Here is a 25,030-nt window from a genome sequence, read left to right as displayed (position 1 = left end):
TTTCTATTAATTACTTTTAGTGTCATACTTTCTCTTTCTCCCTCTCTCTCTCTCTCTATCTCTCTCTCTCATACACAGACACATACACACACACACACACACACACACACACGCACACGCACACACACACACTGTGTGTGGTCCTACCATTTCAAACCTGTGTTTTCTAATGGTTCATCAGGCCTGAAGGTCAGTGTCTTGACTTTAGGCTAATCTTTTAAATTCGATGGATTTTCACTTCTCATCAGAAATCACTTGTCCATCTTTGTTTTCATTACTGTTACTTTCAGATTTTTTTCTACCATGCCTGACTAAAAAAGGCTTTGTTGTTTTCTTTCTTCCCTTGGTTTTTCCTCCTTGTATAGTCCCCCCTTTTACATTATTCAAATCAGAATCCCCATGTGAGCACCTTGCTCTTGACCTAGCTTAGAAAGCTCCTGATTGCTTTAATAGCAGTCCTTGGACCATGGGCGTCTTCAAGGAACTCTGGTAAGGATAGTGCGTGTGTGTGTACGTGTGTGCGTGCATGTCTGTGTGTGCACCAAAAGGTGGTTGATTGGAACTGACCTGAAGAGTGTCGGGAGAAAAATGAAGAACCGACATGCAAAGTAGGTGTGTGTGCTTGCATAATCGTGCAGAGAAGAATCACTGAGGTCAAGTGTAGAAATGGTCAGTGGGGTGAACTAAAATCTATAAAAGAAACACTCACACATATATTTATGTTTCAGGGATGGTTTAAGGTTAGTGAAATACTGCCATTATGGAAAAGAGTTGCCAGGTCTGCACCTCAGTCAGTGAATGCCAACAGAGGTTTATACTGCTCCCAGATGGAAGTGAGCATAAGCGTATGAAGCACAACATGAATGAGAAGGAGCTTAGGTGCGCTGATGGCTTACCCTTTGCAAGTAAGATTTGAAATTGCATGCACAAAAGTATAAATGCAAGCTGCGTTTTGCCAAAGAGGCACACATGTGCACAAGGCTAAATCCTCCAACAGTGGGATTGCCCTAGCATTACCCAAAGTCAGGAGCTCCTAAGTAAGGCCAGCTAAGGTTGGGATGAGGCCTGGCAAACCCAAAGATTGAGTCTGAATTAGGCCCGCCATTCAAAGCTGCTGAAAGGAGTTCCTGAGCCTCCCATTCTCTACCAGCAAATTGGGAGGAAATCTCACTATTGTCAAAAGTTTTGAAGAGGTTGGCGGTTGGGAGGGGGTACACAGTGTGCTTACCTATAGATGAGAGCGGAGACAAAGCATTCTGGGACATCCAGGAGAGTCTTTGAAATCCCTCTTAGCTGGAGACAGAGGCAGCCTTGAGTAGCTCCTGGTGGAGAAAAGGTCAACAGTGCTCAGTTAATATAAACACTGAATGGAAGGAGATTTAACTTAAGAATTTACAAGGATGGAACAGATACTGAGGATTTCAATTAGGCTGAAGAATTTTCCTTCACATTAAGGAAATTGAAATTCTACAAATATTAGGTGACTTTGGAAAGGGCCAAACAATTGATGCAATTGAGGTAATACATTTATAGGCATTTATTTTTTATATAAATACATCATAATAAATAAAAAAATTAAGAAATTAGACATTAAATTCATATTTTTCAATACATTAACAGATAGAACTTCACATAACTGATTGGAATGTTCCTGAAGTTCTAAATTCTTCAATGAACAACACTAAAACCATACAAAAACAGGAACCCCTGTAATATGGACTACTTATTCATTATGGATGAACATAAATCAAGGGAAAATCTGACATGCTGACAGTGGGAACTGAAACCATCTGCATGACGGCCCAAAATTGCAGAGTATTCATCACGTCTCAAAGTTGCATCTGGTGCACATTTTGCGTTAGACCTCTGACAACTAAGGCTTTCCCGTTTTCTCGAACTGACAGCAACACAATTCCCGATGAAGATGATGACGGGGGATGTTGACGATGGAAGTCTTTTAGAGCCTTTTGATGGATGAGGATTGATGTGACTTGTGTTGAATTGTGCGCGCCTACATGTGTTTTGGCGTACGGTGGAAGACAGACAATACCTCAGGCTAAATAGTCGGGGTGTCACTGGGGACCCACATGTGAAAACACACTACTGATTGGTGGTGGTGCGCCGCTGCTACCCTCTTCCTGATCAGCAGTGCAGCCTAGGGCTCTTCCGGAGTCTCTCACCCCTACGTACTAGAGTCCAACTCCCCCATGCTGGCCTGCTATACCAGTGCCACCCCTCTCTTCTTATTTTCTCTCTGTCTTTCTCTCTCATTAATCAATGTCAAGCCGTCCAACAACAAGGCCAGCATTCTTTTCCTGCCTGCCTCCTCAGCTCTTCGTGTATGTCATTGTGCGTTGACCCTCCCCCTCCCTCAGCTCGAGCAGCCACCATCATCCTTTCACATGGCCGCAGAGCTGAAGCCCCGGGCCCACACTGCCAACATGAAAGGTTCACAGGCATTGTGAGGGGGAGGAGGGGGGGCGGAAAAAAAAGTGAGGAGGAGGCAATGCTCTCACTTCAATCTTTTCTTCGTTTGGCTACCGGAGAAAAAAAAGGGATCCCTTCATCATTTACATAATTCATGGAACACACAGGGGGAAAAAATGGCCCATTGAGTAGTAAAGAAAAAAGTTTGGATGGTGTAATCTTGGGGGGAGTGGGTGTGCGATATGTATGCCAGCCTTTGTGCCCTCAGACCTATCTTTCCTGCTTCTCTCCATTCATCAGTGCTCCCCACACACACACTCATTGTCTGATGTTTGCCATTAACCTCTGATGTAAGTCCATCGCCTCTCTTCCTATCAAGACAAGTCTCTATGGGAAAAGAATCAGGAAAATAGATGTTTTACAGCCTTCAGGTTTCTGCTGACATGGGCGTCTTGATGGACTTTGCAGAGGCAAAAGTCATTAACCCAAATGTAGCGTAGCTATCACGTCAAAGAACTCAAAAAGTGGGCTTTGTTTTGCTTACAGGGAATTAAATGCAATTATTGTGAGGAGATGCTGATGCGTGCCCATTCTAGCATTCATGTTAGATTCACACATGTGAGAGGAAAACACCTAATTTCTGGCTGTGCCTCTAGCATTTTTTCCCATACTCCATTTTCACCATTAACCCGAAATAAGCTCAGAAAGCCGCAGACCATCCTATCACTAATACCCTATTTAAACACTTAACTGTCCATGTTTACATTGCATAATGAAACCACTCCTCGCCTGAGCTCTTCAGCATGTCATTTGTTTACAAAGAAGCAGATTGTCTCCAAATCAGCAGTCATTTACTGGGGGAAGCATGTGCTTAGAAACCCTTTGTCTCTTTGCCTCCTCCTTCCCCGAGCATCTGTATGTATTTGTTGTACTAATGAACGGAACAAAAGTTTCCGGGGGCCCCGTGAAGGGGGGGAGTTTGTGAGAGAGACCAGCCAAACCGAGGCTGAAGCGGGGTCCGCCGAGTGGTCAGTTGCCATGAAGTTGACAGTGGGAACATAAGACAGCGCGAATGATGGAGACTTGACCCCACAACCTCCTCCCTCCTTTTCTCTTGCCTTTAACTCCAACCCCTTGTGAACTCCTTTCTGTAGATGATAGATGACCCTCGGTCTCATTCACGATAAAGCCTCTTGTCCCCATCTCAGCCCTCCAGAGTCCCATGCCTGTTGTCCACGCATGTGCACGGACATACATCTATGCCAGCTCAAATTTTTTATTAACCCTGTGACGTTTGGTCGGCCTCCCATCCTGTACTCTGACTTTTTTGGGGGATCCGACCAACAAGGTGCACCACCCTGGATGTGAGCATCATGGAATGACAGGTAACCAAGGCTTGTACACCAGTGTGCACACACGCGCACACACACACACACACACATGCGTGTGTTTCCAATCAGTCAACTATACTGGCAGTTTATGCTTATACACTGAAAGGTCAAAAAGTTGTCATTATAACATAATGACGCTATACACAAACACACAAATCTTAGCTTATACTCCGGCTCTGTGTTGAGATGCAAAATTTTCCATGTTAGAACACTTAAACACAATATCCTCAGTAACATCCACTTTTGCTGGCTGTGTGTGATGCTATTGAGTCATTTTGTCTCTCAGATCCTAAAGTCTCCTGCAACATTGCTTCAACCAGCACTTACAGTAAATGGAATATTGTTTTCATTGGAAAAAGATTCACCTGAATAGAGCGAATAGAGTTTTTGTGGAACCAAGGTGGATTCGGCAGTATGCTGGAAAACTGGCAGTCAAGACACACTGGCTATCACTTCCAGTGAGACCTTTGCCTGCAGGCCGCAGGTATGCATTTGTAACAAGTTTGGGATGAATAAATGGAGGGATGGATGGATCAGGAAAAGGCCAAGAGGGAGGGGAAAAAATGAGTGCAGAACAGACACTGTGTAGTGAATTACATTGCCAATCAATCTTCCCCCTGGGCACTCTTGATGAGAGCTCGCCAAACTTTCCCCTCAACTTTAAGTAACCCTCCTACAGTTTGTCAGAAGGTCTGGGGATATGGCGCGAACAAACAGTTCATAAGATTAAATGTGGCTGTGAGGACAAAGGGAAGTGGAGTTAAAAACAAGAAGAAACCTATAACAAGCAGAAAGAAAAAATGGAGGTCAAGTTCAGGAGAGAGTGTGTTTTTGTTAGCGAAAAGGGCAGTTTGGGTTAAATCAAGATGTGTTGTGGTGCTTTTGGGTGGCACAGAGGAATGTGCCTCAGTAACGTCTGACACACACATGCTCACACACACTTTCCCACACAGTGCCCATGGGTGGCATTAGAGGGTGACACCGAGTGACTTCAAACATGTGACAGCTCATAATTACGGCGAAGAGACGAATCTACAGGGGCCCGCAGCTGCTAGAGACACATGGAAGCTCCTTAAATGTTTTTTGGAACAGATCGCCTGGACACACACGCATAAACACACACAAGCAAAATGTGTCTGACACACACAGCCACTTGCGCCCATAGAATATTTTCTCCTTTGCGCTTGTTTCTCTGGCAAGTTTCAGTGCGTCTTTGCCCAGAGCGGTGAAAGGAGTCCAGGGTCTGTTGTGAATGTTAATTTGGTAATTAGTTGTTTTGTATGAGCAGGAGATGGATGGTGAAGGAGCAGCAAGTGCAGTACACACGGTCAGTGTGTTTGGGTTTGTCGAGAGGGGGGGTGGGGGGGGGGGGGCAATGCTGGTCCAGTTCAGTGATGCAGATGACTCCCGACCAAGTTATTTTTCTGCAAGAGAATTGGACAAAAATACCATGACGGTTGTAGAGCAAGAAGCGCCCCATGCCCAAAGAAGGTATTAAGATGTCTCTGATACATAGCCACCCCCCCTCATCCAGTCCCCTCATGTCTCTTACTTTCAGTGACTCTCCGTCTCACTCCTCAAACTGGGATGGTGGCCAAGTGCCACCAAGGACACTAAGGCTAATAAATCATCCTCGTTTCAACATCTGCCCAGTCCCAAAGGGCTGCCCACCCCGCACCCCCACCACCCCATCCCTTGTGAAGATGGGTCCTTGGCTTTATTCCTCTTTTCAGCATCCCTCCATTCTCCCCAGCTAACACCCCCTCCCCGACTGACAAAACATCTATTCTCCCATGTCCAAGTGAAGAAGAGACCCTCTTTTCCCCTCTTTGACAAAAGACGTCTGAAGCCAAGATGGGGACTGCCAGCCAAGATGCCTGGGACCCGGCAGGGGTGCCCCCCTCTCCCCCCTTGCACTTTCCTCCCGCCCTCGGGTTCATCCTTCCTTTGCTTTTGCTCTCTTTTTTACTTTTAGTACTCCCCTCCTGCGGGGGTCACTCACTCAGCGCGCCCTCGCCCCTTTCACAGTGGCGAACTCTCAGCCTCACATAAAGACATCAAGTGACAGCGCTGAGAGAAAACGGCCAGATTTGGCAGAAAGAGATATTCGACATGGCTGTCAGTGACCATTCTGCATTCCTTTGTTCCCTCGGGTGTAGTTGAAATAGATAAATAAACAGTCAGAGGCTGAAAAGCAGGGATCAGAAGCTTGTCACATTTATTCATATTGAACGGAGAAGAAAGAGGAGCAAAAACCTGCTGTTGCCAATTAAGGAGAATAAGGCGAACCTCAATTGACGGTGTTTAGATTTGTTTTCGCGGCCGAGGCTAAAGCGAAGCCATTCAATGGCCTTCTGTGGTCTGCTCTTAGGATGGCAATAGGTCTTTAGCGGTGTGTGTCTTCCTGTTGCAGAGGGGACCTGGGAAGTCGTTTCTGGACTCATCAGTTAAGAAACGCTCTCTCCACGGTTACTCACAAGGCTCCGTTTGCCGTGAATACACAGCCCTTTTTCCCAGCACCTCAAACTCACCCCCAGCAACAGGGAGCGCCGCCCATAACTCTGCACGAGCCAGCCGTCACAAGAGTCTCCAAAGGGAAAAAAAGTCACACTGTTTTGACCTGCCAAGATAATCTAAAGATTTTATACATTAAAGTCTCCATCCATACAACTTTAAAGCTCTTTTTCATCCCATTATCACATCAAGACCTGGTTTCATTTCGTTTGATTCAATACAAATGTGGCGCAAACGTGACCATGTCAAGAAAGAGTGGCTAAAAATAACCCACATTTTGCAGCTTCAATAACATTTTACTGGAAATATTGGGAAGATTCACAGAAATGTTATGTTTCTTCATGTCATGAAGATTTCACAGGTGAAATTTGATGCCGCCTGTGAATGGATAATGCACAATTAATTTGGCTCCTGAGTAGAGATTAAAAGAAAATGTGTAATTGGAAACAAAAAAAAAAAAAATTTTCCCAGACCTCTAGATGTTTTATCACACCTCCCTAAAACACTTTCCTCTGTCTCATGAGGTTTGTTTTAGTTAATAAAGCACAGAAATTAATTCATTTCAGGATTTTAAAAAAGTCACCATTCATGCAGTTTGTGTCAGCTCCTAATTACACAATATTACATTAAGAAACGCTACATTATTTTAATAGCACTGCCTTTGATTTTATTCACCGACAGGCCTAAACCTCAACTTTATGCAAATTGTTTCAATTTTTCCGAACCTGCCCAAGCAGGGAAGAACATTTACCAACAAGATTCTGTGATGAATTAGCCAATTAGTTTTAGTGGCATTTTTTTGGTTCATATTTTATTCTCAATTATGCAGATGGAGACACTGTAATTAATGTTTTTGTGCGTGTGTGGCTGGGTCATTATGCATGGAAATGTAAATCAGAGCTTTGTGTGTACGCTCATTAAAAGTGTGAAGGGTTTCATGTCTGCGGTGGGTTCTTGATAAACACCGCTAGATGCATTCCCAAATCTGTTTTCAGGAAATATTATTTGAAATCCCCCTCCAGATAATGACAATCAAAGAAAATCTATCTTTAATTGCATTAAATAAAAGCTCATTTTTAAAAAAAACTCTACAAAAAAATGACAGTAATCTAATTTTCCACTCCCGGGCACTCGAGCAGAGCACATTCCTTCACAGCTCTTCTTTCCCTCTACAAAACATTTAGATTTCCAATTAGCCTCTGAGAAGAATGGCTAATTTAACACGGCGAGCAGGCGCCTGATGTCTCAATCTGCTGGCTGTCAGCACCATGAAAAGGACGGGTTTCCCTCTCCCTCTTTCTCTCTTTCTGGTGGCGAGTTCATCCAACATGATCATCTCATTTAGACAACATATAGGAGGGGGAAAAATGAATGTTAAATAAAACCACTATGAAAGGGGAGCACTTGAAAAAATGAATGAAGACGGTCTCGGTGAAGCAGTGGAGCAGCAGGACAGGCGGTGGTTCAGCAGTGGCCCCAGATTGACTCATCTGTTAGTGTACATCCAGCCAGATCCTGCACACAACACCCACATTGTCCGCTGTGCCAAGGAGTCAAAGCAGCGCTCCCCTCCTTAGGGGGCTATTTAAGACAAGCAAAGATACATGTTAGCCTTTTCCTCATCTTCTGTATACTCCATTTCCCCATCCTGCTTCTTTCTTTTCTTTTCTTTCTTGTTGAAGGCGATTAATATATGTATGTTATACATAGTATAAAAGAAAAAATGGCTCTTTTTCATCTTCTTTTTTCCTTAAGTATGCAGATCATTAAACTACACAAATGGAGATTCTAAGAATTTAGTAAATTAGAGAGACATTTTTCGTTAACTTTGCCAGAGTTCATCCTCATGTCTGCAAGTTGCCAGGATCGGTTCCGCTACATCTGGATGTGATTTTCCTGGCTGTTTTAACTCACTCTTCTGAGACTGACATTGGTGATTTGTAGAAACAAGACAGAAATCTTCTGCCACGATGTTGCCTTTTTTTTTTTTTTTAATGCGTCATAGCGGACAAACTCTCCGCATCGCTTCAAAACTGCAGCTGCAACAAGATATCACATCTCGAAAGTGTTGAGAGACAGAGAGTGAAATGAACTCAGTTGTCTCCTAACATAATGGTTTTTATTGCTGTTATTTGCCAGAATCGTATTTCTGAACCTTCCATCTTATTTTTTTCTTTTGCGTCTTACGAGTCCCCTTTGCTGAAGCTTATCGCGATGGGGAGCCTCGAAACTGCGGTGCTATCAAGCTGTGCGAGGGTCGCTGGACCGTTTCCCAGAGAGAGCATTAAAAAAAGTGATTCCTGTCTGCCTCCCCAAAACCCAAACAACATTAGTGGCACAGTCCCACTTCTCCCATGTTCCCTTTCCCAGCTTTCTGTTAAACACACACAGTTCTCCACCAACTGTTGTTTCAGCTACTATCTGCTGTCATTAACCAGAGGCAGGCAGACTGACACTCCCCTCTCTGTCTATGTGTCTGCAGCCTGTCCCTCATTCACTTAGCTGCAGTCTTTATCTCGCCCAGGGCAGCCCTGTGATAACACTGTTAACAACAGTAATGTGTGCTGCGAGGGAGCCACTGGAGCTGCCACCGTCGGGGTGAGTAAAGTGAGGTCAAGGGCTTTTAACATCTGACGACGTTGCACCCAATCCACTCCGGCTTCGCTCAATGCCACCATGCGCTCCCCTGCTGTGAGCCTCTTCTCCCCTCTTCACACTGTGGTTCATTCTTGGGTTTTGAACCCCTTACCCTGCGCTCTGATGTTAACAGCGCGGAGGGAAGAGAAGAAAGGGGGAAAAAACCCCAAACGAGCTCAGAAGGCCCTGCTGGGCCCCGTCTCTCTCTGTCTGTCTGTCTCTCTTTTTCCCCTCATGCCACAGGGAACACGCCGATGTTATTTTAGAAATCACGCTGTTAAAGATTAATGTGGGCCTGGAGGAGTGTGTCATCGTTCCTTAACGGCAGGAATGAGGCGCTGAAGAAAGCCGACAGTGTGTTCTGTCCTACAGCCCAAGGACAGATAAGTTTCTTCTTACCAAGCTTCCCCGAGCACCCCCTTCTCCTTTGTCCAGCAGCCCTCTTCCTCAGTCATCTGTTACAAACCGCAGAGAAAATTGGGAGACATTAAAATCCACTTCTTCTCTGCGTTGTGTTTATCATTTTTCTCTTCTCGTCACTGAATCAGACTGAAGTGTGGGCGACGGATCGCTCGCATTCCCTGCACTCAAAGATACCGTACAAAAAAAACACCTTGACCACAAAGAGGGTCAAGACAGGGTGTTCACAAACATTTTCTATTCTGATTGCTCTACTTACATGACTAATGGAAAGTCCCCGCTGCAAATTGTGACTATGCAACTCCCCCCAATAAAGTCATCTGTCATCATCCCAAGGACTGGCCGGACAGACAGACAGCTATAAACTGGGTTCAGAGACCAAAGCGAAGCATCCTGGCGGTTCCTATGTTGTTGTTGAGAGGGAGAAGACAGCTCCAGATTAAATTAATAAAACTGGCGTTTGTCACACCAGATAATAGGTAATAACATTAAACAACTGATGATGCCAGCGATACAGACCGGTGACGCTCGGCGAGTCGTAGCTCGATCATCCCCGCGGAAGTTTTGCTCTTTTTTCTCTGATAACGGGAGCACTCGATAAGCTTTAGGACGTCAATCTTAATTGCAGTTATAGTCTCTGCTTTCCGAAGGCCTTCACCTTACAGAAACCAGCTAATAAACTCATTTGTGACATGTCCCAAGGTCAGCCACACTGTTATTAAATAGCATTAATAAAAGTGGGCTTTGTCTTTGAAAAAGTAGTAATGCTCAACACTATTATCTCTGCTTTTGACAGTTATTAGTCCATATCAGAGACTGAACTTTGGATCTGTTCAATATTAAGATTCTGATTGGCAATGTCTTACACCACAAAGTCCACCACGCAGCTTTAGCTTTCAGTGCCCAGGGATAGCCAGCAGCATCGTATCATCCCTTTTATCTGATGCTAACTGCATCAGTCCTCCGTCGCCTTTTGAAGTCTGAGACGTCCCTGAAATTATCAGTGTCAGTAACACGTCAACGCCTTCCAAGTTTTGACGGACAACGGCCTTTGTACAAGGGGGTGGGACCGTCTCATTATCTCCACTCAATTATATCCTCATCAGAGAGACCTCAAGGCCAAATCCCGAAGGCCGACGATCCGAGCTTCAAAATGTAACTGTAGCTCGCCAAGAGGTGGATGTCAAGAGCTCCCAAAACACGTTTGGGCTGCACTGCGGTTTTGCCAATTTCATCCCGTAAAACGTGCAACTCCCAAGCAAGTTGTGCAACGGGGACGCAGTGAATCATGTGATTACAGCGTTCTGTGGCCTTCTAATCAATTTCATTAGCTGCGTAAATCATGACAGCCTGACATTTATTGTGCGGTTGATGGGTTGATCCAGTGGACTTGGAGACAGCTCTCTCCGTGATAAATGTTGCTATCTCTCCAGAGCAGAGTGTCTGGGAGGGTTGGAACCAAAGAGAAGGTGAAACTGGGCACAGGATAGTCCCACAGAGGCTGCTGTGCACCAACAAATGCGGGAATCCATGAGGACGACACGCGTGGGCGTTGTCGGCATTTTCAACAAATCTGTCTCAAAATATTCCATTTACTACGACAATCTCAGTTCTGTTGCCGTTGAAGGTTTAGTGCTATTACGCGGAAGATATGGGATTTTTCTTTTTTTCCAGCACTCAGCAAACCCAAGAACATAAATTAAAAATAAGCACTCTTTGGGATTTACGGTCCATTACTTGCATTTGGCAGACAGGTTTTATTTATTTTCCTCCACGCACAAACCCTATACAAAATGTATTCTTCACTCAAAAGCAGAGCAAAAGAAAGCATTTTTAGTTCAACATTATCTTCGCAGTATCTCCAGACAGTATCTTTTGGCAGTAATGCTAACTGCTCTGGCTCCACCATGTTTCCACTGTGCACCAGTTACAGTTCATTTGGAACACACAAACGCTTTTTGTATTTTATCTCTGCATCGTACTCAAAATAATACACATGCTAATAGCGGCTATTAGAACTATTACACTGTCGTTATTTTTGTTGGTATTTATTTCATGTATGCGCCCTGGCTCTCTGATAATTATGCTTGAATGGAGCCTTTTGAAAAGAGTTTGTGAAGGCATCGCATCAAGTCAGATCATGAAAATGCACTTTTTAGTCAAATGCTCTGAGGACAGGCCTGTCTTTAACTTGCTGCAATTTTGTTTGAGAGATTATTGGTTTTAGACAAGAAGGAAAAACTAAGGAACTCCCTTTAAGCTGCCTAGTGTAATAAATCATCGTTTGGTCGAGAAAGACAGATTCTTTTCGCACTGATAAGTGCAACATTCCCCAAACCTTCCCTATGTCTAATTGTTCTTTGCTATTTAATTCATAGGTAAGCAAAACCCATCCTGCTTTGATGTCTCCTTTTTCACCTGAGCACTGTGTATTAAAGATCACTCACAAATTTAGGAGCCACCAAATGATGAACTGTACATAAAAGGAGGATAAAGGACCTGTGGGAGCGGTTTAATGGTTTGCACAGCAGCTTCTGCTGTCCTTCCTGCACAATTTGTGCTCTGTCTGATACTTCACTTCAGATCCAAAATACCCTGCTGCATGAAAACAAAAACACATTCACACTCCTGTGCGGGAAATCCATGACCAGTCCATGTTTATTTATGTGCTCTTGAAATCTCATCACTGAGTCACTCACCGCGCACGGAGAGGCCTTCTCGGGCATCATCGTCAGCCCGTGTAGGGATTGACCCCGGTGTAAATGCTCAGAGCCCAAAAGAAAGCCCTCGCTTGTCCCGGGATCCAAACCATATACGCGCTCACTCAGCCTCCAGATCACTCAAGACTTTTTGTTTCTATATTTGGGTCTGTGCCCAAGCTCAGTTTGTGTGTATAGTGTACAAAAAACCCAACAGAAAACCACAGGATTTCTTTGGGATACCTGACCAACTATTAGGCACAAGAAAAACAAATCCTCTATTTCATTATTATGTGTGGAGGCTTTTCTTTTCAGAGCTTGTCCTGCCCTGACATCAGCTACAAAGAGCTGTGATGCGGAACTCCCCCTTGTTTATGTTCAAATACACAAATGGTATATATTTTAATAACTCGGTGCAGTGATAGGCAGTTGACTCCCTCGTTGTCCATCGTCCCATCAAACACAGCTGTTTATTTAAATCATCAAGATATGAAACATACGCCGTAAGCAGGATCCAAGATGAGGTTTATGTCATGTGTGAATGTAAACTTTTTATAGGCTGTATCGGCATTTTGTTCAGCTGAGGTATGTGAAATAAAGTACCCAAGGTGTGACCTTTGATTCGATCTGAATGCCCTGGAGTCAGGACCCTAAATCTTACACGCTTAACCCCCTGCTCACAATGAGGAAATACGCCATGGGAAGAATAGGAGATCATTAGAAATGAGGCAATATTATTTTTCTTCCTGCTGCCATGTATCGATAACCTGCACCTTTATCAGAATGAAGAGAGGGGACGTGATATATCATTATCTGAAAGGCGCGGCGTAGAGGCTGCTGATGCCGTGCAGGCAATCCTCTTACAGGCCGCAAGGTAGGGTTATTTATTGGGAGTCATGCCTGCGGCTGTCACTGCATCTCATAGGGGGGAGATCTATTGGCATGCCCTTATTCACTTATGATTATTACTGATCATCTGCCCAAATGACTTATCAATAAATAGGAGGCCAAGCAGATAATTTATTTGTATGGTTTTGTCGATAATCAAGTTTGGAGTCAACGGTCTTAAAAGGATAAGGGGCCTTGGACATCTGGTGATGGATGATCGTGTGAGGCCGCTATGAAAATATGACCCTTTTACTATATTTGTAGAATGCTGCCCTCTTCGTCTTCCCTCCACCTAGCTTTGCACTCATCTCGCTCCCCTTTCTTGAAAGTGGGCTCCTTTCTCAAGGTTTGTTTGGCGACCTCACCTTGACATCACTGATGCCTTACAGAGGAATGACTTCAAACACCACAACTGTCAGATGTACAGTCTGAATACAAATACTTCAATTGCTCACTTGTGTGTTATGTGCGGAACGCAAGGCACCACATGTTGATGCAGAGACTTGTGGACCGGGACACTCGAATGATGAGACAAACCTGTCGTAAGTCAGCATGAAAAGCTTCCGCGATATTTCACAATGGCATTTACCTCATAAATCACACAAAGGACAGACGGGGTCATTGCTCGTTCTGTAAATATCAGCCGTTTGTGTTTGACAAGTGTCCGTGACTTTCCAGACTCACACAATAGTTCTGTATGTTTACCCTCCAAATCTAACCTTTGTGCGCTAACGCTCTATCTCACCAGCAACTCTCAGCGCCGTCATAGGCCGCACCCTGCACAGACCCATCTGGATGTAGGCCTGGATAACAGTGTTAGCTATAGCATGCTGTGATAAGTGTCTGCCTCTCTTTCTTCCAGACAAAAGCATCGATGCATTCCTTTGGCTCCGAGTGCTGTTCGCGACGCTAATGAGCTGTGTAATTTTCCTGTGTTGAACGGAGGACTAAACTAGGCTTTTGAAATTTCCTTTGTTATCAGCTAAGAGAGAAGAATGTTGACTGTCTTCCATGGCTAAAGCCAAGTCCGCATTCAAAGTCATAAACAAAATCTATCAGATGAACTGTCTATAGTTCTACACAATTTCCTTCATTCTGCACTAGTTTAATCTAGGAAAACTTCACTGATTCTTGATTTTAGACATCTATCTCAATCCCACAACAGACTAATTGTGCACCCTTTTACAGGACACAAGTGTGACTTGATGCTAAGAGACTATCTTTAGTCAAACAGAGGATGTAAATCTTGGCAGGGATGCACAGATGCTTTGTTATCAACTTAAATGATAGCAAGAGACAAATGAAATTACTTGGAGTTTCCTTTTCTTCCTTTTTTGGACCACTGTTGTTCTTTCATTACTTGCAAAGTCCACGGATCACAGTTGTTCCTATTGGAAGACAGATTTATTAATGTCTGATGTGACAGCCCGTTCCTATTTCGAACCCTACAGAAACGAGACTCTTTGCATTCATTTTTCTTTCTTTTCTTAATGTCTGACTCAAATGCACTTGCACAGCAGTTTATTATTCACAGTGAAAGGCCACTTCCTCCTCCATCTATACGTCTCACGGATCAATATGCAACCCGGAGCACTGCCAGCACAATGAAATGCTGTCAGCCACCAAGGTGTTGCATAAGTTCCCAATAAATGTGTAGCAAAACTTTCAATTTGTGGCTTTCTTGGTGTGGCTCTTTCCACCAATGGGTTGTCAGTCAGAGCCCAGGTTCAAAAAGCCCTGAGGTTTGTTTGCTGCTGGTTCTTTTTGGAAAGTTGCGGCTTTATGACATCCACAACTATCCATTGGCCGGTGTTGCCGTATTGCCTCATATTATCCACAGTTGAGGAAAATTGTTTTTGGCAACAGAAAACTAACATTTTCCTAAAACACAAACCTCCAAGTGGGGCCCTCTTCTTCTCCTTGTGCCTGATGATGATGAAGCTTTATAAGGTCTTCGAGCTGCCTTGGCCGCATTACTCGGTGGTTCTCATTGTTGAAACGGCCGACTACTGTGTGCATAAGTATCCGTTTTGAGCCCTCCACCGAAACCTGCATGTCATTTGTGCAGTTTGTGCACATTAAATGTATTTTTGCTCCATCATTCCTAAACAAACAATGAAACGATCCACTTGTCCGGTAACAAACCCACGCTATGAAACGTTGTTTTCCCGGTGCCAGAATGTGCGAACGCATGCTGCAGGCATGGCGAGAGAAGCAAACGTGTGTTCTGGTGGTAAGATTCTGCAGGTGGCTGCGCTTTCATCACGCAACGACAGGATTTGTTTACGTGTGAAGTCACGCGGGCCAGAGCGCGGAGTTTGGGCGGCCAGACATGCGCGTGCACGCGCTTTCAAATTACCACCGCTTCAGCGTTTTGACTTTTCCCTGAGACATACTGACATGTCAGCATTCAGCTCCTAGATACAGAACAACAGAACAATTTTACCTGTCCCAGTGTAGTGGAAAATCTATCCCTCTCAACATAGGCAAGGCTCTATGCAGACCTGTCTCACCGACCCGGGGTAGGAGTCACTTTGAGAAGATGGTGACACGTGCAATAAATCATCGCTCCGCCAGTCAGTGGCCAATCACATTTTCCTCTCTTAATTAATAGCTTATTTATTTGCTTGGCAGGGTCCTGCAGGGAGGATATTCTGTGTGCACATTTCTCTGTGTTGTATGAGTGGTCGGCTGTGCTCTCACGTGTGTGTGCGCGCACATGTATGTGCGTTTGTGTGTGTGCATTTGTGTGTGTGCATACAGTATGCCAGTGTTGAAAGAGCATCCCCACCTGGCTCTGTGTTGGTGATTATCATCACCATACTGCACAAACTCTTCTCTTTCAACACTAGAAATGCTAAAACAAAAGACCTTATTGGGTAAGTATTCAACAGACAAACAATTTTGATTATAATTACACAGAATTCAAAGCCAGGAAGATTTACAATTGGCATTTTTTTATCCAGCGTTGAGTTCCTGAACCCAAGAGTGGATTTGTAAGAAACCCCCTCCTCCACCTGAGGCTGACACACATCCCGGCAACCGCAGAACCACCCATGTGTGTTTGGATGTCATCTGTTGTAGTAGTCCTCAGTTTTAGGTTACGCTTGCACAATGTGATACACAAGCGTATTTACATTTTGCATGTAGCTGAACGGAGCGGAGCGGAGGGTGGGGGGTGGGGGGGGGGGCTTGGCATCCAGAAAGTGCCCTATAGTTGTTTAATGCATGGGAGCCTTTTAGGCATCCCGGCCAAGCTGTTGGTTTGGTAAATTGTTGCAGCTGCTCGTCGACATTACAAGGAAAGGGAAGTCCTCCTTCTCACATTATTACTCACCCTTTCTATTTAAAAATGTCTGTTTAAGGTTCTCAGGAGCGGACATGAACTGTGCTTTTTGCTGATATCTCTATAGCGGAAGAAATATGAAATGAATCAATGTTGTGAATGTCAGGATCATTTTCTAAAGTTAGCAACCGTCTTTGTAGGTTCTCTTTGCTGAAATATGTTTTACTGAACCAAAGACCGATGCTGAACTTGCCTCTGGATGCTTTTAGAATCAATTCAGCAGTTTTAATCCACTTTCTGTAATACGCAATGAATTGAGATATTTTCAGTAAAATAAGATCACAGCAGGACACATTCGCCTGCTCCTGCTCGCCACAGGATTTCCCAGCTCCAACTTTGGTCAGCCTGGTGTTTGGAAAACCCTGCTTTAATTAATCCTCACCACTGGATTAACATGTGTTTAAACTGAGAACGCTGCCATTACCAGTGGGTATTATGTACAACTGAATCTTGGCCAGGAGGGAAACTGCAGCTCTTGTGTGGGATGCTGTGTTTACTCTTTGAATCTGATTTCAGGAACAGGATGCCTCTGTAATGGTTTAGATGATGCGTAAGTAGGCTGAGAACACTCTGGTAAGTATCTGTGGTGTAATTGTTCCCATTTGGTGAGGTCAAGAAACAGATCCCTCGACAGTTTAGCGTAGGAAACCATGTACATCGTGCACATATGGCCCATCTGGTTTGCTGTTTAGTGAGACCAGAGAAGACGAGAGGGCACTTCTGTGTGCTACTGTGTTTCCAGGTAACCGTTCTCTTTTAGCAACAAGGACACAGAGTTATAGACAGACACACATCGGACATCTTGAGGCAAACCAGAGGTCATACTCGGAGCTCACAAAGATTTGTGAAGTGTGGCCTTGTGTGGAGAGGTGCATAAAAAGACGTTGTGTGTGCCGACGTGCAGAGAAAAGCTCCACAGTTTTGGGTGGGAGATACCACAGCTGATAAATGTCTCTCTCCCAATCACGGTGGGCTGCACCAGTTTGGGAAAACACAAACTTGAATATGTCAGTCTGATATAAAGGCAGCCAGTCTTGTCACAACGCTCAAACAGGACACCTACTGTTAAAGGGCAGATGGGGAGGATAGCGAGCAGGAAAAAGGGGAGGCTCAGATTTGCCGTGTGTCTTTGCTTAAGAAGTTTTATAGGCCTCGATTCACTTCAGCTCAGTCAAAGTACCACTACCCCCCTCCCAAGCTCCACCCAAAGCTGTTCTGAAAACAGTCTGCACCTCTTCTTTGATCGTCATTCCCCATCAATGGGCTTCAGAGAGGGGGAGAAAGATGAGGCGAGACTCTGGGTTGCCATTCTATCTGAAATGCCTCCTCATTGCAGCGCCCTCGCCCCATCTCTTCATCATTTACCCACTTCCTTCATTTCCTCCGCCAGACACTGGGAGCATTCTACCACCCATCTGCCCCCAGTAAATATTGCTCGAAGGCTTAATTATACACATCCACACTTGCAGACACAGGCGCAGTCTCAGCAAAATTCCCTGCAACGCTGAAGCTGAAAATCAACGTCAAATCTGTGGGGCTTTCATTCATCAGAGACTGTGTGTGTGTGTGTGTGTGTGTCTGTGTCTGTGTGTGTGCTATGTTTTCTTATGTGTGCAAGTGTGTTCGTATGTGTGCTTTGGTGACCCCGCATCCATTATTATAGGGTCACATTTGTAGCCCAGAGGGTTTGTGTGATGAACTGTGAACACCCTGGGCTCATATCATTACAGTTACAGCACATGGCCTCGGATCAATATTCTCTTTGAATGCTTTAATAACCCCATTATGGAATGCTTGACTACAAACATGCCGTTTGGTTTGTTTTTGTCTTTTAACAGATGATGAATGACAGTGAAGAAGCCTCCCCGGACAGCTGCATCAAAAAGGTAGGACAGTTCTGCCATTCTAGAGATTTTTACAAATAGGACACTTAAAAGGATCCTCACATTGATTTTAATGAATTTTTAAGCTTAAACAGACTACATTAGCTAATTATTAATGATTATGTGATTTATGACTCTATATATAAAGCTTGCACAAAAAAGTCAAAATAATTAAAACATCTTGTTTCAGTTTTTACATTTAGGTGTTGTTTTTTTTAGTTTTTGCATGGAATGTTTTGATTTATTTTTCTAAAATTAAACATAACAGACATCTGAACAAGATCACACACAAACACAGCCATGCACACAAACACAGATACGTCCCATTGACCAGTTATTGACCACTTTATGAGGTGATAAATTTATTGAAGAGGCTGGGCAGTCGGGTTTTATGGCCAGTGTCGCCGGGTCAAGACAGGACAGCGAGAGAGTTCATGTTCATCTAATGGTCCATGAAAGAACAATGGCCCCAGCATTCCTACTGGGGACCAGTGAAGTGGGGCAGCTCTGCTGTAAGGGCTCCACCGCAAACCAACAGTCTGATTGCTGAATGATAATTGGCTCAAAAGAGACTGATCTGAAACCACTGCAGAATAGCTCATTAGTGATCCAAATATCTATGCATCCTGTCCATGTCCTGAGGAGCTAAAGCAGTTTATTAATGACAGCAAAGCGAAAGCAAATAAAGAGCTTCCTCATGTGCTTGACAGATGTAGTTCACTTAACATCTCCTTTGGACTAATTTACAATTATGAGTAATTCGGCCCTTGGAAAAACAAAATCTCCCACATTTGCATTGCAGGTCAAGGGTCTTGTCGCCGTGCCCTCTATGACCAGGTGGTATGCAAATGGCATGCTACTCGGTTGATTTGAAATCCTACATTAGTCAATGAGCTTATTTTAAGTCGACCGCAGGTGGTTTTGAGCCATTCCCCACATGTTCGAATATCGTGAAAAAAAAAGAAAGAAAGAAAAAAAGCCTTGATGGTTTTATAAACTTCTTAACCACCTTCCACATGAGAGTGGACCTTGCACTCGCTCGCGCATGCTGTACTGCAGCAGTGCGTGCACACCCGTGCTGTGATGGACTTGTAAAGCGGGAACACTGGCTTACAGTGGCTGACAGTCCCCTTACCTGCGGTACATAGCATCTAAACACACACGCACAAAACACACGCTGGCCACGTCTCATTATGCAGAGTGCGAGTTGCGGTTGGACCTCGTCGGGTGGAGGCAAACCACATGCCTGTTATGAATATGAATGAAATTATGTATGAGCCAGTCCTTATGACATGACTCATTCATCCGCATCATGCAGTCAAACACACACACACACACACACAGGCTTCTCCACTATGTTATTACCATCACAGCCTTGATTAAAGCAGAAAGTTAAGTGACTTGTAGCTTTCTGAATCACTAGTTAACTGCCGAAAGGTGTGCGTTTGCACCATTATGCATTAACATTGACTTTTTACTGGCTGATTACTTTCATTGAAGGCAAAAGCCACAACAGGATTGACTCAGTTGATAGAGTAGACGGCATCAATAAATGACATAGATGACGTACTATATATAGCTCTTTCAGGTAGAAGAGTTTGAAGGCTAACGGAACAGTCATTTGAACAGTTGGAGTTGTGGATTACATTAGTTTGGATTTAGGCCTCGTCAGGCCAGAGACTGTGCAGGTGAACATTAAACCCCCTGAGAGGAGCAAAAGCTTCTTATACACAATACACAAGTTTTTCCAAAAAAAAAAAAGGTATTTTGTAGAAGAATTTCTGTAGCTATTTATTAAAGGGAGACATTCATTAAACACGGGTTCGCTCCAGGTAGTCGGAGTTTAAAGGCGAGTCGGGGTTAAAGTGAGGGATAGACGGGAAGCATAGATGTTATTGTAGCTTGGCAAGCCCACTTACAGAAAGCTGCACTGAGCTTACGGCCGTGCATGTGTGTGGCTCCTATGCTTGCGTGTCTTCATCTGTGTGTATGAGATTTAAGGCCTGGGATTCATATCCTGCCTTTGCTTATATGTGGATCCAGCCGTATTGGCTTACACATATCTGCATCTTCACACCCCGGCCACAGACAGAAAATAAAAAGATGTGTTATCTGAATCCCCTTTCTGTCGATTTCATCCATCTTCTTCCACTCATTTCATCCCAGCCTCACAGGCAGACAGCGTGGTGTTGTTGGAGCTCTAGATGGCTATCGAGGCGATTGCCGATAGGATCAGGGATTGTTTGGTTTGTTCTGATATGGCCATTAAAAAACAGGGCTGCCTCTCTGTTTGGCTGTCTGGGTCCTGTTTATGTATATTCTCCTTCACCTCCTGCACACACACACAAGTCCATGTGTGTGTTTGCATGTGTGGTAGGTTAATGGTGCGTAGTGCTTCGTTTCAGATTTTGTAGCATATGTGTGTGTGTGTGTGTGTGTGTGTGTGGGTGCGTGCACCCCTGTGTGTGTTAATCCTCGTCTTCAGAGGAGCGCCGCTGTCTATCCCGACGTGTAAACACTCCAGCAGATCAGATGGCAGATAATGACTTCCAGATAGACACCCTCCATTCAAGCAACAGAGAAAATCAATGAGCACTGATTGCTTTTTTCCCAAGACGATCATCTCCGCCTGAAGGCTACTATCTATCTCTCTCTGCTTTTCTATCTTTTTCTCTTTTCCCTCTTCATCTGCCTCTCAGCACCACTAAGACTGGATCAAATCATGCCGCTTTTCAAAGTGAATTTACCAAAAGAAGAGATACGCTGTGGAGATACACTTCTCTGAATGAACACATTCAACCCAGCAACAGCTATTCTGCAGAAAAATAAGATTGTCTGCGTCAAAAGTCTTCACAGAGGAGTGCGTGTTTGCGTTTATTTAGTTGTCAGTAGAAGTCAAGATGCTGAGTATGCACGTGTGTTGTTTTATGCAGCGTTAGCTGTAAATGGTAAAACGAGAGGGGTTGAAATGAACTTTGACCTATAAGTGGATTTTTCCCACTCCGTGTTGAAAGACAGGGGAACCAAATGGGGGTCAGCTGTGGCTGCGACTCTATTGGTGTGTATTTATGTGCAGTTGTGTGTGAAATCTTTTTTTCCTAATATCAAGCTGGGGAATTGAGTCTCTAAATACACTAGCTAAATGACCCTAAATGTATGAGGGCTATTATGTGGACAGAGGGAGGCTCATGGGTCACAAAAATGATCCAGCCCCCCCAGGCCATAGTTTACCCCCTGCCAACAGGACCACACTCCCCCATCCCTCCACCTGCTTAAATAGGCTCATGATTGATTGATAATTATGATAATTTGTTTGAAATGATTATCTGGATATTATAATCACTGCCACCCCATTGCGCTATGGGGGCAAGTCATTTTTCATAATGCTGAACGTCACAAATGCCCCCTGGTTACAGGCATGGCTCTGTGCAAGTGTGTGTAGGAGAGAGAGAGAGACTGAGAGAGAGAGAGAGAGTCATGATTCAAACTTTAAGTCAAGCATCACTATTGGGATAACAGAGACAGCAATACAGGTTAACGAAAATTTGAATTTGAATATGAACGATTGGATTAATCAGAGGTCACTACATGGAGTAATGTGATTGTGGGCCACCATCAGGAGCAACTGGGCAAAGTGGGGGTGTGCCATGAATCGAGACATGTGTGAGTGGTACCCAAACCCCACACCAACTCTCAAATCACAGTCCTGAAATCATTTTGAAAACGTATTCAAGGCGTCATGTGACAACTTTCATGTAATCCTTGGGCCAATGCTTTGAGAATAGTCTTCAGCAGGACAGTCAAGCAGTCAAACCCCTCCCAGCTGGATATGAGCTACTACACCCCCATCTTTTTTAACAAAAACATACAAACCATTTTGAGATCAGGAAACTCCCAAAGACCATCTTGTCACTCTCGGGCAGTAAGCAAACACAGCACCAATCATCCCATCTTCTCTGTCATCCGAGTGGGACATAAAGAGAGGAGTGTGTGAGATTGGGCATGAGGTGTGGTGGGGGGAGGCACAGCAATAATATTTGCGGTTTCTCTCTTGCCCTGGGATGACTAAATGATGATATGGGTCCCTTTCTTCTGCCGTGCAAGGTTACGTTTTAATGGCTCTTGAATGACATGTTTTCATTTTGCTCTGTAACCTGCCCCCCACCCATGCAGTAACACAGGCATCACCACTTTCATACCCCCCCCCCCGCCGCAAATATACAGGTCCAAATCCTGTACTGTGTCAGTTCAGACGGGGGGAGGAAGTATTCTGAACCGAGCTTCCATGTTCTGTTTTTGTGGTATGTAACAGAGGGATGGGGAGTAGTCCCTTCCAGACTTTCAAATATGCAGAGGCTGAGTTCACATGGTTGAAATAATCTATATTGGGGAATGTTTGGATCCCAAGGCAGGATAATCTTTCAAAGCATACCATTTGCGTCCTGTGCAGCGAAGTGAAAATGAGCTCTGCTGAAGAATACCAAAAGGAAAAGTTTGCTCGGCGATCGGTAGCAAAATAGACATGAGAGCAGCCCCTGGCCGGTCTGTGCAATATGATTCATCACTGACATTAGCGCAGAACTCCTTTTACATCATCCTGATAACTCAAAGACGCCACCACAGGTGCATTGTTTATCCTCCTAAATCACGCACTGATTAAACATTCACTATGTGTCATGATCCTGCAGGAGGGGTTTAAGATTACTTTTAAAAGACGACACTGATGCAGTAACACTCAGCCATAATGCAGGATTTCATTATATCTGGAAATAGTCTAGAACATAACTAGAAGTCCAGAAACTGTTCGCCAGTAGCATTGATGTGCTGAAGGTCACATGGTACAAAGTCAAGGGTCATTAGAGAGGAGGTGGGGAGTAGGAGGAGAGGTGAAGACAGAAAGAAATGCTCTTTTTCTCTGTGTGTGTCTTGTCTGTGGGAACCGTCCCAGCTACGCTTCTGCAGAATGCCCTCATTATGCCCCGCGAGGAGCGTTCACTCAAAGGCCTCCGCTGTGTGTCACTGTGTCCGTTTGTGTCTCCGACCGCGTATGTGTGCATCTGAGTTCCGATTTAAGCTTGCGCTGGCACCGTGAACTTGCATGCGCACTTGTGTGGGCCACAACTGACGCATCTCCGCTGTTATCGCTGATCGAAAGGGGACGTCAGAATGGAGCGAAGCACCAAGAGAGGAATGTCAGTGGGAATGGAAGAAAGAGTGGAACAGATAGAGAGAGAGAGAGAGCGAGGGGGTGGAGGAGAAGCACGAGGTGATCGGAGGCACTTTCACATCAGCCGGCTCTCTGACCTCCCTCTCCCTCTCTTTCTTGTCTCTTGTCTTTCACTCCTTCTGTGGCTCTCTCATTCCCTCTCTTGTAGTCTTTGTCACTCCATAATCTCTCTCTCTTTTTCTCTCTCTCTCTCTCCCTCGCTCTCCCAGCAGCCATTCCCACCACATTCTCTGGGGTCACTCAACAAAAGAAGACGGCCAACAGTTTGACAGTTGCCGGGCCTGTCATATGAGCGTCCTCACACGTGTTTTTACAAGCTGGAAAAGCTTGAATTTGCTAAGTGTTTCTTCCCAAAATACTGGCATCACACATTTATTCTTATTGAATTTAAAGATAATGGGATAAAAATCAAGCAAACAAAACCGAAAAGATTCCGCATCCACAAAAACAACGTTCTTTTCGGGTTTGTATCAACAGTAGTCAGTAACATGGCTTTAAATCACTATGACCACCAGGAACCATTTTTAGCGTCAAGGCAGGCTCAAAAAACAAAGTTAAGATGAACATAGATTTGTGACCATTTTTGGACAATCCAATAAAAATCAATGAATCTTCAGAACACTTCAGAACAGAATTTCTGTTGAAAATACTCCTCATTATAACCTTTCTGTGTATTAAAGCACCTTTTAATCCTTACAGACTTTGAAACAGACGCAAACACAAAGAAAAGCACATTCTGCCGTGTCAGTCAAAGAAAAGAAAAGTCGAGTCCATTAAGGCAGATAAAGTGAATGCAGAGGGTCGGCTGGTCAAGGATTGGTGATAATAACATGACGACCCCTCTGATGTTGTCATGGAGACATAAAAGCCCAGGGGGGCCAAGAACCGTGTGGTCCTGCTTGTCAAAAATATTTTCACGTCAGACGGGGGAGATAAAGGTTCATATGTGTGTGAGAATGGGGCGGGTTTGAATGAGTCTCATTAGTCTCTAAAAGTTTTCCATCCCACCTTCATGCTGTGTGGTGTATATGTGTTTTTATCCACTTTAACTTTGTTCTCACGGCACACCTTTGTCTGGGGCAAAAAGGGTAAAAAGAAAAAAAAAAAAAACTCCACAGAATCCGAGAGAACACGAGAGATGGCGAGGTGTTGACGTGACGCTGCGTAGGCAGATGGGCAAAAGTTAGAGCCCCGGATAACGAGTGAGCTTCAGCAAGGATGGAAACGCTCAGAGAGCAAGAGACAGCCGCAGGCAGGGGGATGGGGGGGGTGCATGATGAGAAGGAATGCCAGAATGCCCAAGAGAGGCAAGAACTGCCAGTCCAGTCAGAGACACAGCCCGTCTGGGGAAGAGAAACAGAGCGTGGGGGTTAGAGGCTGGCCCCACCGACACAAGGTCATGTGAAAAAGGATCCCCCTTTCTCCATCCACCCACATGCCCATCCATCTATCCATCTATCGCTGTCCCCTGTAATCGTTTAAGTAGACAAAACATTTGAAAATCATTCAGGAAAAAAAAGAGGGAAAGTCCGAAGTGCGGTAGAGAGTGCAGACTAGAGACAGTAAGAGGACAGTGGAAGTGTGTCTGGGTGTAACAG

The 25,030-nt window shown here is 44.5% G+C and overlaps 1 protein-coding gene and 1 long non-coding RNA gene across 8 annotated transcripts in view; one reads left to right on the top strand and one right to left on the bottom strand.

The window, feature by feature from the left end:
* The window catches only part of prdm16 (PR domain containing 16), a 142,424-nt gene that overhangs the window by 60,652 nt on the left and 56,742 nt on the right, over nt 1-25,030 (top strand). For all 7 annotated transcript variants that reach the window (XM_029833458.1, XM_029833453.1, XM_029833452.1 and 4 more), the window contains exon 3: nt 18,161-18,208. In XM_029833458.1, coding sequence (XP_029689318.1) covers nt 18,161-18,208 — 48 coding nt within the window. The remainder of the gene's footprint in view (nt 1-18,160; nt 18,209-25,030) is intronic.
* On the bottom strand, nt 1,239-15,076 carry LOC115249121 (uncharacterized). The gene is made up of 3 exons (XR_003887807.1): nt 14,871-15,076; nt 14,287-14,364; nt 1,239-1,322 (listed from the first exon to the last, which is right to left on the bottom strand). It is a non-coding gene; the product is annotated as an uncharacterized lncRNA (long non-coding RNA).

This window comes from Takifugu rubripes, chromosome 3, assembly GCF_901000725.2.
Source record: "Takifugu rubripes chromosome 3, fTakRub1.2, whole genome shotgun sequence".
NCBI classification, from domain to species: Eukaryota; Metazoa; Chordata; class Actinopteri; order Tetraodontiformes; family Tetraodontidae; genus Takifugu; species Takifugu rubripes.
Note: the sequence above shows the minus strand (reverse complement) of the source record. Positions and strands in the feature narration are given on the sequence as shown.